The sequence below is a fragment of the Gigantopelta aegis genome, chromosome 2 (genome assembly GCF_016097555.1).
Source record: "Gigantopelta aegis isolate Gae_Host chromosome 2, Gae_host_genome, whole genome shotgun sequence".
Classification (NCBI taxonomy): Eukaryota; Metazoa; Mollusca; class Gastropoda; order Neomphalida; family Peltospiridae; genus Gigantopelta; species Gigantopelta aegis.
In genome coordinates, this window is record NC_054700.1 from 50,809,609 (window position 1) to 50,825,388 (window position 15,780).

Below are 15,780 nucleotides of genomic sequence, written 5' to 3' on the forward strand. Positions count from 1 at the left end.
ATAGGTTCCGTTAAAATGTTTACACAATTTTGTAAACGTGACAGCCCTACTTACTACAGAAATGACTACTTGTAGTCCACTATTTACCTTCCTTTTCTCGTTTTCTTCCAGCCCTCTCTCCCTTCTTTAAAAGCAAAAATTATTATTAATTTTTTAAATTATTTAAATGAAGGTAATGTTGGGGATATACCTGTATATGTGGGTGAGTGGGAATGTGTGAGTGGTTAGATGGATGGATGAGTGGATGGATGGATGAGTGGGTGGTTGAATGGATGGATAGATGGATGAGTGGGTGGTTGAATGGATGGATGAGTGGGTGGTTGAATGGATGGATCAGTTAGTGGTTGAATTGTGGAGTGGGTGGAATAGGAGTGGGTGGTTGAATGAATGGATGGATGAGTGGGTGGGTGAATGGATGGATGAGTGGGTGGGTGGATTGATGAATGGGTGGGTGAATGGATGGAGGAGTGGGTGGGTGAATGGATGGATGGATTGATGAGTGGGTGGATTGATGAGTGGATGGGTGAATGAGTGGATGGATGGATTGATGAGTGGGTGATTGGTTGGATGGATGAGTGGGTGATTGGTTGGATGGATGATTGGGTGGATGGATGAGTGGGTGATTAGTTAGATGGATGAGTGGATGGTTGGATGGATGTATGAGTGGATGGTTGGATGGATGAGTGGGAGGTTGGATTGATGAGGGTGGGTGAGTGAATAGATGAGTGGGTGGTTGGATGAATGGGTGGTTGGATGGATGTATGAATGGATGAGTGGATGATTGGTTGGATGGATGATTGGTTGGGTGGATGAATGGGTGGTTGGATGGATGGATGAGTGCATGAATGGATGATTGGTTGGATAGATGAGTGGGTGGTTGGATGGATGGATAAGTGGGTGGTTGGATGGACTGATGAGTGGGTGGTTGGGTAAATGGATTAGTGGTTGGATGGATGGAGGAATGAGTGGGTGGTGAATGGATGGATGTGTTGGTAGTTGAATGGATGTGTTGGTGGTTGAATGGATGGATACATGAATGGGTGGTTGGATTGTTGGATGAGTGGGTGGTTGGATGGATGGATGAGTGGGTGGTTGGGTAAATGGATGAGTGGTTGGTGGGTGGTTGGGGGTATGGATGGATGTGTTGGTAGTTGAATGATGTGTTGGTGGTTGAATGGATGGATACATGAATGGGTGGTTGGATTGTTGGATGAGTGGGTGGTTGGATGGATGGATGAGTGGGTGGTTGGGTAAATGGATGAGTGGGTGGTTGGGTAAATGGATGAGTGGGTGGTTGGATGGATAGATGAGTGGGTGGATGGATGGATGGAGGGAGGGATGTGTGGGTGGGTGGTTGGATGGATGAGTGGGTGGTTGGTTGGTTGGATGGATAAGTGAGTGGTTGAATGGATGGATGGAAGGATGAGTGGGTGGTTGGTTGGATGGATGAGTGGTTGGTTGGGTGGTTGGATGGATGGATGAGTGGTTGGATGGATGAAGGGAGGGATGTGTGGGTGGTTGGTTGGATGGATGAGTGGTTGGTTGGATGGATGGATGAAGGGAGTGATGTGTGGGTGGTTGGTTGGATGGATGAGTGGGTGGTTGGATGGATGGATGAGTGGGTGGATGGATGAAGGGAGGGATGTGTGGGTGGATGGATGGATGAGTGGGTGGTTGGATGGATGGATGAGTGGGTGGATGGATGAGTGGGTGGGTGGTTGGTTGGATGGATGAATGGGTGGATGGATGAAGGGAGGGATGTGTGGGTGGATGGATGAAGGGAGGGATGTGTGGGTGGTTGGATGGATGGATGAGTGGGTGGATGGATGAAGGGAGGGATGTGTGGGTGGATGGATGAACGGAGGGGTGTGTGGGTGGTTGGATGAAGGGATGTGTGGGTGGTTGGATGAAGGGAGGGATGAGTGGGTGGATGGATGAAGGGAGGGATGTGTGGGTGGTTGGATGAAGGGAGGGATGTGTGGGTGGATAGATGAAGGGAGGGATGTGTGGGTGGATGGATGAAGGGAGGGATGTGTGGGTGGTTGGATGGATGGATGAGTGGGTGGATGGATGAAGGGAGGGATGTGTGGGTGGATGGATGAAGGGAGGGATGTGTGGGTGGTTGGATGAAGGGAGGGATGTGTGGGTGGATGGATGAAGGGATTGATGTGTGGGTGGTTGGATGGATGGATGAGTGGGTGTATGGATGAAGGGAGGGATGAGTGGGTGGATGGATGAAGGGAGGGATGTGTGGGTGGTTGGATGGATGGATGAGTGGGTGGATGGATGAAGGGAGGGATGTGTGGGTGGATGGATGAAGGGAGGGATGTGTGGGTGGTTGGATGAAGTGATGTGTGGGTGGTTGGATGAAGGGAGGGATGAGTGGGTGGATGGATGAAGGGAGGGATGTGTGGGTGGTTGGATGAAGGGAGGGATGTGTGGGTGGATAGATGAAGGGAGGGATGTGTGGGTGGATGGATGAAGGGAGGGATGTGTGGGTGGTTGGATGGATGGATGAGTGGGTGGATGGATGAAGGGAGGGATGTGTGGGTGGATGGATGAAGGGAGGGATGTGTGGGTGGTTGGATGAAGGGATGTGTGGGTGGTTGGATGAAGGGAGGGATGAGTGGGTGGATGGATGAAGGGAGGGATGTGTGGGTGGTTGGATGAAGGGAGGGATGTGTGGGTGGATAGATGAAGGGAGGGATGTGTGGGTGGATGGATGAAGGGAGGGATGTGTGGGTGGTTGGATGGATGGATGAGTGGGTGGATGGATGAAGGGAGGGATGTGTGGGTGGATGGATGAAGGGAGGGATGTGTGGGTGGTTGGATGAAGGGAGGGATGTGTGGGTGGATGGATGAAGGGATTGATGTGTGGGTGGTTGGATGGATGGATGAGTGGGTGTATGGATGAAGGGAGGGATGAGTGGGTGGATGGATGAAGGGAGGGATGCGTGGGTGGATGGATGAAGGGAGGGATGAGTGGGTGGATGGATGAAGGGAGGGATGTGTGGGTGGATGGATGAAGGGAGGGATGTGTGGGTGGTTGGATGGATGGATGAAGGGAGGGATGAGTGGGTGGATGGATGAAGGGAGGGATGTGTGGGTGGATGGATGAAGGGAGGGATGAGTGGGTGGTTGGGTGGATGGATGAAGGGAGGGATGAGTGGTTGGTTGGATGGATGAGTGGGTGGTTGGATGGATGGATGAGTGGGTGGTTGGATGGATGAGTGGATATATATGTAAATGGGAGGGGACATATCTCAGTAAAACATTGACCTCATGTGTGATCAGTTTAGGATCGATCCCCATTAGTGGGCCCACAGGGCTATTTCTCGTTCCAGCCAGTACACCACCACTGGTATATTAAATGCCATGGTATGTGCTATCCTGTCTGTTGGATGGTGCATATAAAATATCTTTTACTACTAATCGAAAAATGTAGTGGGTTTTCTCTCTAAGACTATATGTCTGAATTATCAAATGTCTGACATCCAATAGCCGATGATTATTAAATCAATGTGCTTTTGTGATGTCATAATAAAACAAACTATTTTATTTATTGATTTGTTTTGAATTATTTTAAGGGTGGCATTTACTTGATGGATATGATGCACCGATATGGTGGCGGATGGTGCCTAATGGCCGTATCTATTGTGGAATGCCTTGCCATCGTCTACGTCTATGGTAAGTATAGTGTTATCCCCAGCTTGTTTTAGCATGGTACGGCACCATGCCTCAATAGTCTAGTGCCATCTTGCCTTAATCAGTGCCATGCTCCCCTTCGATAATTAATAATTAATTCTAAAATTGCATTTATAAAACACTCAGAAATGTATTATTATGGTAATTAATAAAATATCCCTGTTTTGTTTTTAAAGCAAGTACATTAATTAAATTTATTTTTATTTCAATTAATTTGTTGTCTTGCACTGAAAATGGTGATAATGCTCTAAAAGTGTTTAGACTACCAAGCCTTGCCAAATGTCTAGGAATAACACTAGCACATGTAACTTTGTAATTACTACTTTAGTGACAACATAATTATGCTGTATAGTGTAGGAAATGTTGGCGAACACACAATTTTAGCAAGGGCATACAAGGCGCTAATATTTCATGTTGCTAAATTTAAAGATACCTCGTACATCGACTGTTCCAGAAAAAAATGTGTGCAATTGTTTTATCGGTGATATATACACCAATGGTTATATGCTGTTGAAGTGTCAGAATGACCATATGTTTGACGTCCAATAGCCGATGATAAGATAAAAAATCAATGTGCTCTAGTGGCGTCGTTAAATAAACAAACTACTTTTTATATGCTTTTGATTAAACCAAAAGGATAGCAAACAAAAGTAGTTACTGTAGCATGCAGTTTTCGACTAAATTTAAGTAAATGTTATAGCTGCATAATTTCGAAATTGATCAAAAGTACAGTAAAACCTATCAAGACCGGACCCTCTGTAAACCGGAATTCCCTCAAAACCGGACGTTTTTCATGGCCACTTTTTAAATATCTGTACAGAAGAGACCTCTCTAAACTGGATACCTCTTAAAACCAGACATTTTACTTGGCCCCAAGGGTGTCCGGTTTAGAGGAGTTTCACTGTACATATATTATTTCAGCTAATCCTACAAAAAAAAAATTGTTTAATGACACCACTAAAGCACATTGATTTATTCATCATCGGCTATTGGATGTCAAACATACGGTCATTTTTGACAGTCATAGAGAGGAAATCCATTACATTTTTCCATTAGCAGCAAGGGATCTTTTATATGCACCATCCCACAGACAGGATAGTGCATACCATGGTCTTTGATATACCCAAACCGACACTGATCCAACAACTTCAGCTTATTTTTTTACAATTTTTGATATGATGATCACACTAAAGTTTTAAGATGCGAATATATTACTTATTTGAATTTCGCAAAATTTTAAGATCGCTAATACATGTACATGTACCATCTAAAAGTAACTAGAGCTTGTCTCGATAACCATTACTTCTCAGACAAATGTGAATTTTTATAATTATGAAAACTGCATTTTGGGGCATTATAAAAACCTGGATCACCAGAACCACTTCAAGTGTACGAAAGTTAATATTCTAAATAATAAAATGTAAGTACTTTTAATTTGAATTATCAAGAACAGCTTTAATTGTGAAAAAATGTGTCATAGTGTTTAAAACTAGGGTCCGTCACTTTAAATGTATTAAATGTTTAAAGCACCATTTTGCCAGCTGGATTACAGTGCCTGCTTTCTTGCTGTACAATAAGGATAATTAGGACATTTCATGGTAGATACACAAATGTAGTTGATTAACTCACATATGTATTCGAGACGGGGGCATGGTGGGGGAACAACTGCCCCCCTAGTGCTGGAGCAAATCATTAAATTCAGGCAAAAACAATGGGAGATATTCGGGCAAAATTGCATCATTTTACCTACAATATTAGTAAAAATGCATAGGGATTTGTTTGCAACCCTATATTGCTGTTTGGCAGTAAGCTACTATGAATAAATATTGTTATCCAGATTCGGGCTTTTTAGTTTTAATTTGGGCAAAAATCAGCCTGCTCCCCTACAAAAATGGGAGCCCAAACTTATGCCTATATGTTAACACCATTAAATGCGCTTTTCCTTTATTATAACAGGGCTGGAACATCTCGTGTCTTGGTAGATACTTGATTATAACACCATTAAATACAGCTTTCTTTTATTACAACAGGGATGGAACGTCTCGTGTCTTGGTAGATACTTGATTAAAACCATTAAATACACCTTTCTTTTATTACATCAGGGATGGAACGTCTCGTGTCTTGGTAGATACTTGATTATAACACCGTTAAATACACCTTTCTTTTATTACAACAGGGTTGGAACGTCTCGTGTCTTGGTAGATACTTGATTAACACCATTAAATATACCTTTCTTTTATTACAACAGGGATGGAACGTCTCGTGTCTTGGTAGATACTTGATTAACACCGTTAAATACACCTTTCTTTTATTACAACAGGGTTGGAACGTCTCGTGTCTTGGTAGATACTTGATTATAACACCGTTAAATACACCTTTCTTTTATTACAACAGGGTTGGAACGTCTCGTGTCTTGGTAGATACTTGATTATAACACCATTAAATACACCTTTCTTTTATTACAACAGGGTTGGAACATCTCGTGTCTTGGTAGATACTTGATTATAACACCATTAAATACACCTTTCTTTTATTACAACAGGGTTGGAACATCTCGTGTCTTGGTAGATACTTGATTAACTCCATTAAATATACCTTTCTTTTATTACAACAGGGTTGGAACGTCTTGTGTCTTGGTAGATACTTGATTATAACACCATTAAATACACCTTTCTTTTATTACAACAGGGTTGGAACGTCTTGTGTCTTGGTAGATACTTGATTATAACACCATTAAATACACCTTTCTTTTATTACAACAGGGTTGGAACGTCTCGTGTCTTGGTAGATACTTGATTATAACACCATTAAATACACCTTTCTTTTATTACAACAGGGATGCAACGTCTTGTGTCTTGGTAGATACTTGATTATAACACCATTAAATACACCTTTCTTTTATTACAACAGGGTTGGAACGTCTCGTGTCTTGGTAGATACTTGATTAACACCATTAAATACACCTTTCTTTTATTATAACAGGGATGGAACGTCTCGTGTCTTGGTAGATACTTGATTATAACACCATTAAATACACCTTTCTTTTATTACAACAGGGTTGGAACGTGTCGTGTCTTGGTAGATACTTGATTAACACCATTAAATACACCTTTCATTTATTACAACAGGGTTGGAACATCTCGTGTCTTGGTAGATACTTGATTAACACCATTAAATACACCTTTCTTTTATTATAACAGGGTTGGAACGTCTCGTGTCTTGGTAGATACATGATTAATACCATTAAATACACCTTTCTTTTATTACAACAGGGATGGAACGTCTCATGTTAGACATCGAGTCCATGCTTGGGAACCAAGTCTGTTTCTGCCTGCCCGAATTCATACTGAATATGTGCTGTATAAGCAGCTGGGGCATTGTTGGTCCTCTCATTTCATCAGTGAGTTGAAGTTGGTTTTATTTAGCAACACCACTAGAGCACATTAATTTAATGGATTTCAAATACCGTACTTGATATTCTGACATATAGCCTTACAAGAAACCCGCTACATTTTTCATTCCATTAAAAGCAAGGTATTGTTTATGTGCACTTTTCCACAGACAGGACAGCACATACCACAACCTTTGATATACCAGTGATGGAAAAGTTAAAGTTTGTTTTGTTGTCTTAGAGAGGAAACCTGCCACATTTTCTCCATTAGTAGCAAGGGATCTTTTATATATACCATCCCACAGACAGGATAGCACATACCACAGCCTATGATATACCAGTCGTGGTGCACTGGATGGAATGAGAAATAGCCCAATGGGCTCACAGATGGGGATTGATCCCAGACTGACTGTGCATCAAGCAAGCACTTTACCACTGGGCTACACAATTTATTGCATGTCAAATATTTGATCATTCTGACATACCACATAGCCTTAGAAGAATGAATTAATTAATGTTTAATGACACCCCAGCACGAAAAAATACATCAGCTATTAATTGGGGTGTAAAACTACTTAGATAAAAACTGCTACTTTTTCCCCTAAACAGCAAGGGATCTTTTATGTACACTTTCCCACAAACAGGACAACATATACCACAGTCTTTGATATACCAGTTATGGAGATGTCGGATGGGATGGGGGAATCGGAGAATGGGTCCACCAAGGGGATTCGATCCTACATGTATGACAATGCAAAGCCCCTCAACGAAGTGCTCTAGTGACTGATTTCCTTTTGTTTTCCTTATAGTTTATTAGTCCCCTACCGGTCCAACTGGAGGAAACTATAGATTTCATCTCCATCCATCTGTCCCACATATAGTTTTCCGGGTGGGTTTCTTTTTAAAAATGCCTTGAGATATTGAGTTCAAATTTTGTGTATAGCTTTATCATGTACTGTTACAGATCAAGCTTGACTTTCATGGTGATTTACCCACTTTTCACAGAGGTATAGATGTATATATTTATGGCCCTTGAATTTAAGAGAGATGAAAAAAATTTGGGCTCTGTATAGGGGACATGTATTGCTTTAGCAGTATGTTCATAATGCTTGTTTTCATTCAAAGTCCACCTCATAGTGTTAAAGGTGCTATGTCAAAGTTGCAATAATGACGGTTCTCCGTTTTTTCTTGAAATCACTGTGTTCCACTACAGTATATTATACACCTTTTCAGGTATTTTCTCTTCAAAAAAATATTATATTTCCAATATTATTGTTTAGATGGGAGGGTACATCAAATTGTAAAGTAATGACATAAATAAATTAAGCTCATTATTAATGTAACAGATAAAAATCAACCTCCACTTAGGGGATTCGAACCGCAGACTCTCAGTACGAGAATCCAGTGTTCTACCAACTGAGCTACTCGGGGAAATTCCCACTAGCTACAGCCAGTAGGAGCACTTTATACCAACACTACTACATTAATATTGCCAACTGGAAAAAAAACATAATATGAATTTCATGATAATAATTACTCTCACAATTGTCACATGACCATAGGCCTACCATATGATGATGAACAACAGTCACAGACCACAGAATCTTTTGTTTCTGTGTGGGGAAAAATTGGGATTAAACATGCCTTTATGAATTTATTTTTTGCTGTCCAGTGAATAAATTAATTACTTGTGTGCAATAATATGTTGTCACAGCTTGAATTGTTTATTTTTCTATTATGATAAATTTGTGGGTGCTAAATTATTTTTGCAAGGCATGGAAGATGTTAGCATTGTGAGTACGATTACTACATCTGTAATACTGTAATTAAAGGGGAAAAAATAATGAAAAAAAACCCACAAGTCCATTCGTTGATAGTATTATTGAAATGAATACAAGGTACAACTGGACAAAAGATCACTTCAGCTTATACTTCAGTTTGTTTTTTGTTTTTCTTTGTTGTTTTTTTGTTCTCATCAGGTTTTTATTGGATACACTGTGTTTAACTATAAGCAATACCGCAGCTCTGTCGAGATGTTTGACCTCTTTGGGTGGCTGATGTTAAGTTCCATCATGTTAGCCATCTTTGTAACGGCAGTGATCGTCTTTTACTATTCAGGCAGAACTTTCAAAGAGGTAAGATTAAAACTCTATAGTCTGTCTCATCCTCCTAAGAAAAAAATCGCCAGGTGTGTGGCAAGGATAGTCACAAGAGACAAGCGCATGCTGCGGTTGGAGAGACAAGGACTGGGATGTGGAGATGGACAGCGAAAGAGATGGGAAAATAGGAGGAGTTGCCAGATTGGGAAGAAATAGGATGGAATGCAAAGGAGTAAAAGGAAAGGGGGAAGGGAGATATTAAAAAAAAATTATAATAATAAAAACGTTTAAGTGTAAATAATTTCAGTTTAGTTTGACGTAAGAAGAAGTCTTTTTGAAATAACAAAAAAAAAATGCCATTTTTGTGTGCAATTAAGAAAACAATCGGTTCAAAAATAAATAACTTGTACATGTAGTAAATTCCAGTGTGAAAAAAACATTTCCCTGTGGAATGGACTATACATGTAAGTATGTGTAATCACCAAATCAAATCTCACAGTCTGCACAGACGACAATAGTAACATGTGTCTAAACCTCCGTACATGCAGCATATCAATCGACATAAACCCCACGGATATAAATACTACAACCCTCACCCTTAAAGTAAATCAGAAAAAAATTGGGGGTTATATATAACACACTCATTTCAGAGATAACGGGTAGCATCTATATATGACTACCCGGTACACTAGTTCCGCAGTCATGCTGTTTTTAATAGAACCACGCTCATGTTTCAAGCACAATGATACTGACACTAATTCAAATTAAATTACAGGAAATTACTGACCAGATGAAACAACATTGTATCACAACAAACACTCACATTTATCACCAATGGCAGGACTGGTAGCCTCAACTGTGTGATGAATTGTTGGTGCATGTTGAACTTTGACCCAGCTGGATGTCATTTGGTTTAGTACTATACCTACATGTATAGAGACAATTTAAATATGTTTGTGTATTCTGTCAGATGTATGATTTAGGGTCACAGAGATAATTAGAGAGGAAACCGGCTGCTGCCACTTCATGGGCTACCTTTTTGTCAATTTACTAGCAGCAAATGTTCTTTTATATGCACTTTGCCACAGACAGGATTGTACATACCATGACCTTTGCAGGGGCATCGGAAGCAGTATGGCCATGGCCGTACCACTTTTTGGGCCAGAAAAGTTTTTTTCTCTCTTCCTATGACACTCGCATAGTATAGATCTCATCATATACATTGCTTTAATTGCTGTATCAACTTTTAATTGCTTCCGATGCTTTTGCTTTGTTACATCAGTTGTGGAGTACTGGCTGGAACGAGAAGTAGCTCACCAACGAGGATCAATCTTAAACTGACTGAACATATCAGGCTAGTGCTTTACTACTGGGCTACGTCCTGCCCTGTTACCTTGGAAACAGCAAGTTGTCAGATTTTAGTACAAGACGCAGCACTGTTAAACTTACAAAAACTGTGAACCACATTTTCTTTCTTGCTTTGTCTCACCTTCCCTTCCATACAAAAGAATATTTCATGGAACTGTTCATTTTAAAAATAAAAAAACTACATAAAGTAAAAAGACAATTTAATATCATGTCTAGTTTAGTATATTTCATTAAAAAGATGATAATTTTGAAATACAAACTAGACTGATATTACACACATTTTATAAAATATTCTACAAAACATTATTTATATAGAAAGGTTTGGATGTAGTATTTCTTTTCAGGTAAAGACACATCCATAAAGTGCATACCCGGTATACAAAATAAAAAATTGAATATTTTAATCCACCCCCACCCCTGCCCCATTTATATATTTGATTATTAACACACACACACACACACACTCATACACAGACACACACACACCACGTACAGACGTACGTTATCTTCCACACTGAAAAGTACATTGGATACAATTAGACACTTAGATGGCATCCACTATCTATGTTCTATGTACTTTGTCATTGAACCTTCTTTCCCCCTGTACACTCTTCCTATGTAATCCCTGAATTCGCCCCCCTGCCCCTCCCTCTGGTCAGGGTGTAACTGAAAAGGGGCACCTTCAGTTTTTCAATATGAAAATCCCCAGAAAAGCCAAGACTGGCAAGATATATTACCATGCAGAGGTGCAGAAATAGAAAATATTTCACTGGCCCGCCGGACTAGAACCAACTAAAATTTATAAGCCAGCCAGAATTTCTACTAGTCCACCAGCCGATAGAACAATATATTAAATTGTTTAAACATAGTATAACATATATATATAAACCTTGATTGACAAATTTTTAAATATTCAGGTAAAGACAAAGTTTTTCACATTTCTTTCATATAGATTTACAAAATCAAAGTGACATTCCACAAGTATCTGTTCAAAACACACCGGTAAAATTATTTCAACATTGATGCAGAGTCACAGATTCGATGCAAAAAAAAGAAAAAAGAAAGAACAGTCGGTCAAAAAAAAACCGACAGATCACCAGCCAGACTAGTGGTTTAATTTTTTAACTCATCTCTCAGAATTTTAACTCGCATTTGGCGAGCGGGCAAGTACTTTCTGCACTCCTTACCATGGGTGACAGAAAAATCATTAACTGTTGGGATCAGTAATATACTAATTCATCTTGTGAAGGAGTAGGGATGAATTATTTTCAGAGTTGCATGGGTGGCCCTGTCCCCTTTTGTTTCCAATGCCTATGATTACATGTCGCAACCTAAACAATTAAATACAAATACATTATAAACATTCATTAAACTGAATTTTGGGTGCACTTTCAAAATGTGTGGAGGGGTACACATGAGGCACCCTATAAATCCATGTTTCTTTTACCATGATTATATTGACATTTTGTTGTCAAGATCCAAACACAGCACCCAACCCAGAAACAAACGTACTTAATTTATTTAGGGCAAAGTTTTCATTTTGGGACTACCCTAATGCAAGAACATAGTGAAACCAACACAGTCATTCACGTTAACATCGTACTAGATAAATACTCACAAATTCATTAAAAATGAAGGTGATTTTTAAAAACAAATTGCATTTATTTAGTAAAGAATGTGATAACTATAATTATGTAAGATGTTGATTGAAAAGATAGGAATTTATCTAGTGATCATGTCTTGCCAATGTATATAGTGATTGCAGGAACAAAAACAAAAACAGCGACATGCTTTGTTTGATTCATTGCAGCGTATATATAAAAGTACCATCCCATCTTCTGATTGGGGGCCTGCTCTGATTGAAAACAGGAAACTGGTTGCCCTGTACAACCCGAACTTTGTCATTGAGCCTGAAATAGAGGTAAGAAAACACTGTTATGGTTTGTTAGATGATTGAAGCTGGATTTGCAAGCTTTCTACAGGTCAAAAAATAATTATCACCACATGTACACTAAACTTGAATCAAATGAAATAATTAGTTATAATGAATATCTGCACGATCCAATCAAATAATTTGTTAAAATTAAAATCACAAATATCATGGATACCAAAGAGTGGAATTATTACAAAGGACTTTGTACTAAACCATTTTGCTGAACTCTGGTTTGATTCTTTTGATAGCACATACTTACGTTAATTCTAGATCTTCATCGATGAAAAGTGATTTTGTTTTGATTTTTGGCTTATTGAAAAAGGCTATAATCGCAGAGCAAAATGTAATGCTTTAACAAATTGTTACGCCATTCAGAACCCTTAGTCAGGTTACAAATTAGCCTACTGATATTGATGTTAGTCCAAACTAAAATTAACAAAAAACAAATATTATCCAAAAAAAAATTGGGGGGGGGGGGGATTTATTGATATCAGTATTGGTAATATGTAATCAGACTGAAGATTTCTGAATGACATCGAGAAGTTGTAGAATACATACTAAAGACATTGTGCATTTTGATTAAAATAATACTTTACACGTTTGTTTCTTCAATTCTAAGACTAATTTCTGACATATGACGCATAAAATATTATGTAACCACCAGCTCACCAGAGGGTGTATTCACCGGGACAGTACAAAATGGCTGCACCCATTATATATTTAATAGCCATCACACTTAACTGTTTTGCTAATTAAATATAATAATATACTTGTTGATATTAATCAATAATGTGCATTATATATATCGTTGAATGTGTATATCAGTCCAAAAGTCTTGCGCGAGCATTCCTTTAAGCACACCTACAAAATAATTGAGAGGTAAAATGCTTCTTAAAAACTACTACCGGTATAGCATTTGGGCTACCACAAGCATTAGGAAACATTTTGAGAAACATAGATATGCAGACACATGTATTCCGAACAGTGTGATGTATCTAATGCGTAATTGTAGTTTAAAAAAACAAAAAACAAAAACACTGTTAGGCTAATCAGAAATGTATAACAGCAGCAAACTCAGGACAGTAAAGTTTGTTTGTTTGTTTTGTTTAACGACACTACTAGAGCACATTGATTTCTTAATCAACAGCTATTGGATGTCAAACATTTAGTAATTTTTGACGTATATATAGTCTTAGAGAGGAAACCCGCTACATTTTTCCATTAGTAGCAAAGGACCTTTTATATATGCACCATCCCACAGACAGGATAGCACATACCACAGCCTTTGGTATACCAGTCGTGGTGCACTGGCTAGAATGAGACATAGCACAAAGGGCCCACCGATGTGGATAGCTCCTAGACCGACCGCACATCAAGCGAGCGATATACCACTGGGCTACGTCCCGCCCACTCAGGACAGTCTTTAAGGCCCGTTCTCCATTAACGAGTTTCCATGCGCGATTCATCATGTGGAAATGTGCTTTTTCATATCTATGTTTTCGCAAGCGGATTACTAGGCCTATACAAAATTGGATGTCGCCGACACCCGAAAGTAAATACTTCCATTTCATATCATTTTTATGTCATGAGTGAAATAATTTTCAGTTGTCACGAGCTTTAATTAGAGAGTGACAATGAAAATTATTTTATGAGGGACATAAGCATGATACAAAATGGAAGCTTGTTAAATAGAGTTTAATATCCTATTTCTTATTTGATCTTACTTTACATCACTCAACTCATTTGGTATATCTTTCTGTAAGGTGATAGTGTGCCAGCCGAAGATATCATCATGTGATGTCGAAGTGTTACGTCCCACTTGGCATTCTAGAAGTACCATGATGTTTTTAACCATATAGGTAATAATTCACATTATGACGTAACAGCATGGAAAAAATTGCACACAGGAAAAACCTGTCAACGATCAACTTTTTTCCTTTTCCGCACACTAAATGCACACGGAATCACATATATGGAAAAGTTCCTATATAAAAATGCATTGTGTTGATAAACTGGTGCACGAAATCGCGTTACGGGAAAGGGCCTATAATGTGGAGGTGGACAGTGAAAGAAGTTGAAAGATAGGAGGAGTTGCCAAATCGGGAAGAATTGAGATGGAATTCAAAAGAGTAAAAGGAAAGGGGGCAGTGGGATAAAAAAAAAAATAAGAAAACAAATGAGGGCCTATAATTATTAAATAAATAATGTACTTTAATTAACTTGCACATCACTGTTTAATTTAACATTACAGCTGGTTCTGAGGCAAACAGGCGATGAGGTAGAGCTTGGTCAGAGACCGACCGAGCAGAGCAGAGCAAAGCAGCTTCAGCACATCAGTCTGTGACCGTGACTGTGACCTATATTAACGTGCTTATGTAACACTAGGTTTTCAAGCACGCCCATCACGGGCTTAGTCTCTGACATCACCAGTTACTAAGTCCAGGACAGAGGAGGGGGAGGGTAAGTTTCAAGTAGGTGGAATTTGGAATAAAAATTTAGAAGTTAGGTCAAAGACTTAAAGCCAAAAAGGAGAACTGTAACACATTCTATTCATGTTTGGAACAAAAAAAAATTACCGTAAGTCCAAAAATTAACTTTTGAGTGCTCGACCGAAAAACGTTTAAGCTAAATTTGAGCAATTTTCACGTCCTGCAAAATAAAGTTTGTTTGGACTGTTTACAAAAAAAATATATATATATAAGTTTTGGAACAGGTGCTGAAAACATTTAAAGTCTGACTAAGCCCTTGCCTGCAGGCGAAGGTTCGTTGAAAGGTTCACGCTAAGGGCCAGAGATGATCCCAGTCCTTCGGAGGTGTGGGAGATATCAATGAAGACTTCCTGCTTTCCTGATGAATGTAGTGTAATCCGTGTCCACTGTTAGTAGGACCTGATACATCAGAATTCATATAAACATGTTTGGGTTTTTTTCTTCAATTACACAGAGAATAACTAGTTAATAATGTCGGATATCTGCTTTATCCTGTGAAGGTAAGAATGGGAAATTCGGCAAGGCTCTACTGAGCGGAATTTCTCATTTGGCCTGAACAGGATAAAGCAGATATCGGAGGTGGTGCGCTGACTGGAACTAGAATTGGCCCAGTGGGCTCACCGACGGGGTTCGATCCTAGAATGACTACGCATCAGGCGAGCATTTCACCACTGGGCTATGTCCCGCCCCAAGTCATAAACAGATTTCACACAAACTTGTTGTTTTGTTTGTGTGTCTGTTACACAAATTTAAATTTACAAGCACCGCCACACAGTTACGTGGCGAGTCCTTATG

The 15,780-nt window shown here is 39.4% G+C and overlaps 1 protein-coding gene across 4 annotated transcripts in view; it reads left to right on the forward strand.

The window, feature by feature from the left end:
* LOC121386746 (sodium- and chloride-dependent glycine transporter 2-like) overlaps positions 1-15,184 on the forward strand; it is a 39,478-nt gene extending 24,294 nt beyond the window's left edge. For 3 of the 4 annotated variants that reach the window (XM_041517750.1, XM_041517766.1, XM_041517773.1), the window contains 6 exons: positions 3,588-3,687; positions 6,978-7,105; positions 9,076-9,231; positions 12,374-12,484; positions 14,260-14,355; positions 14,748-15,184. In XM_041517750.1, the coding sequence (XP_041373684.1) occupies positions 3,588-3,687; positions 6,978-7,105; positions 9,076-9,231; positions 12,374-12,484; positions 14,260-14,355 (591 nt within the window). In that variant the 3' untranslated portion in view covers positions 14,748-15,184. The remainder of the gene's footprint in view (positions 1-3,587; positions 3,688-6,977; positions 7,106-9,075; positions 9,232-12,373; positions 12,485-14,259; positions 14,356-14,747) is intronic. The other variant, XM_041517757.1, reaches the window with a different exon arrangement.
* The last annotated feature ends 596 nt before the right edge of the window (positions 15,185-15,780 follow it).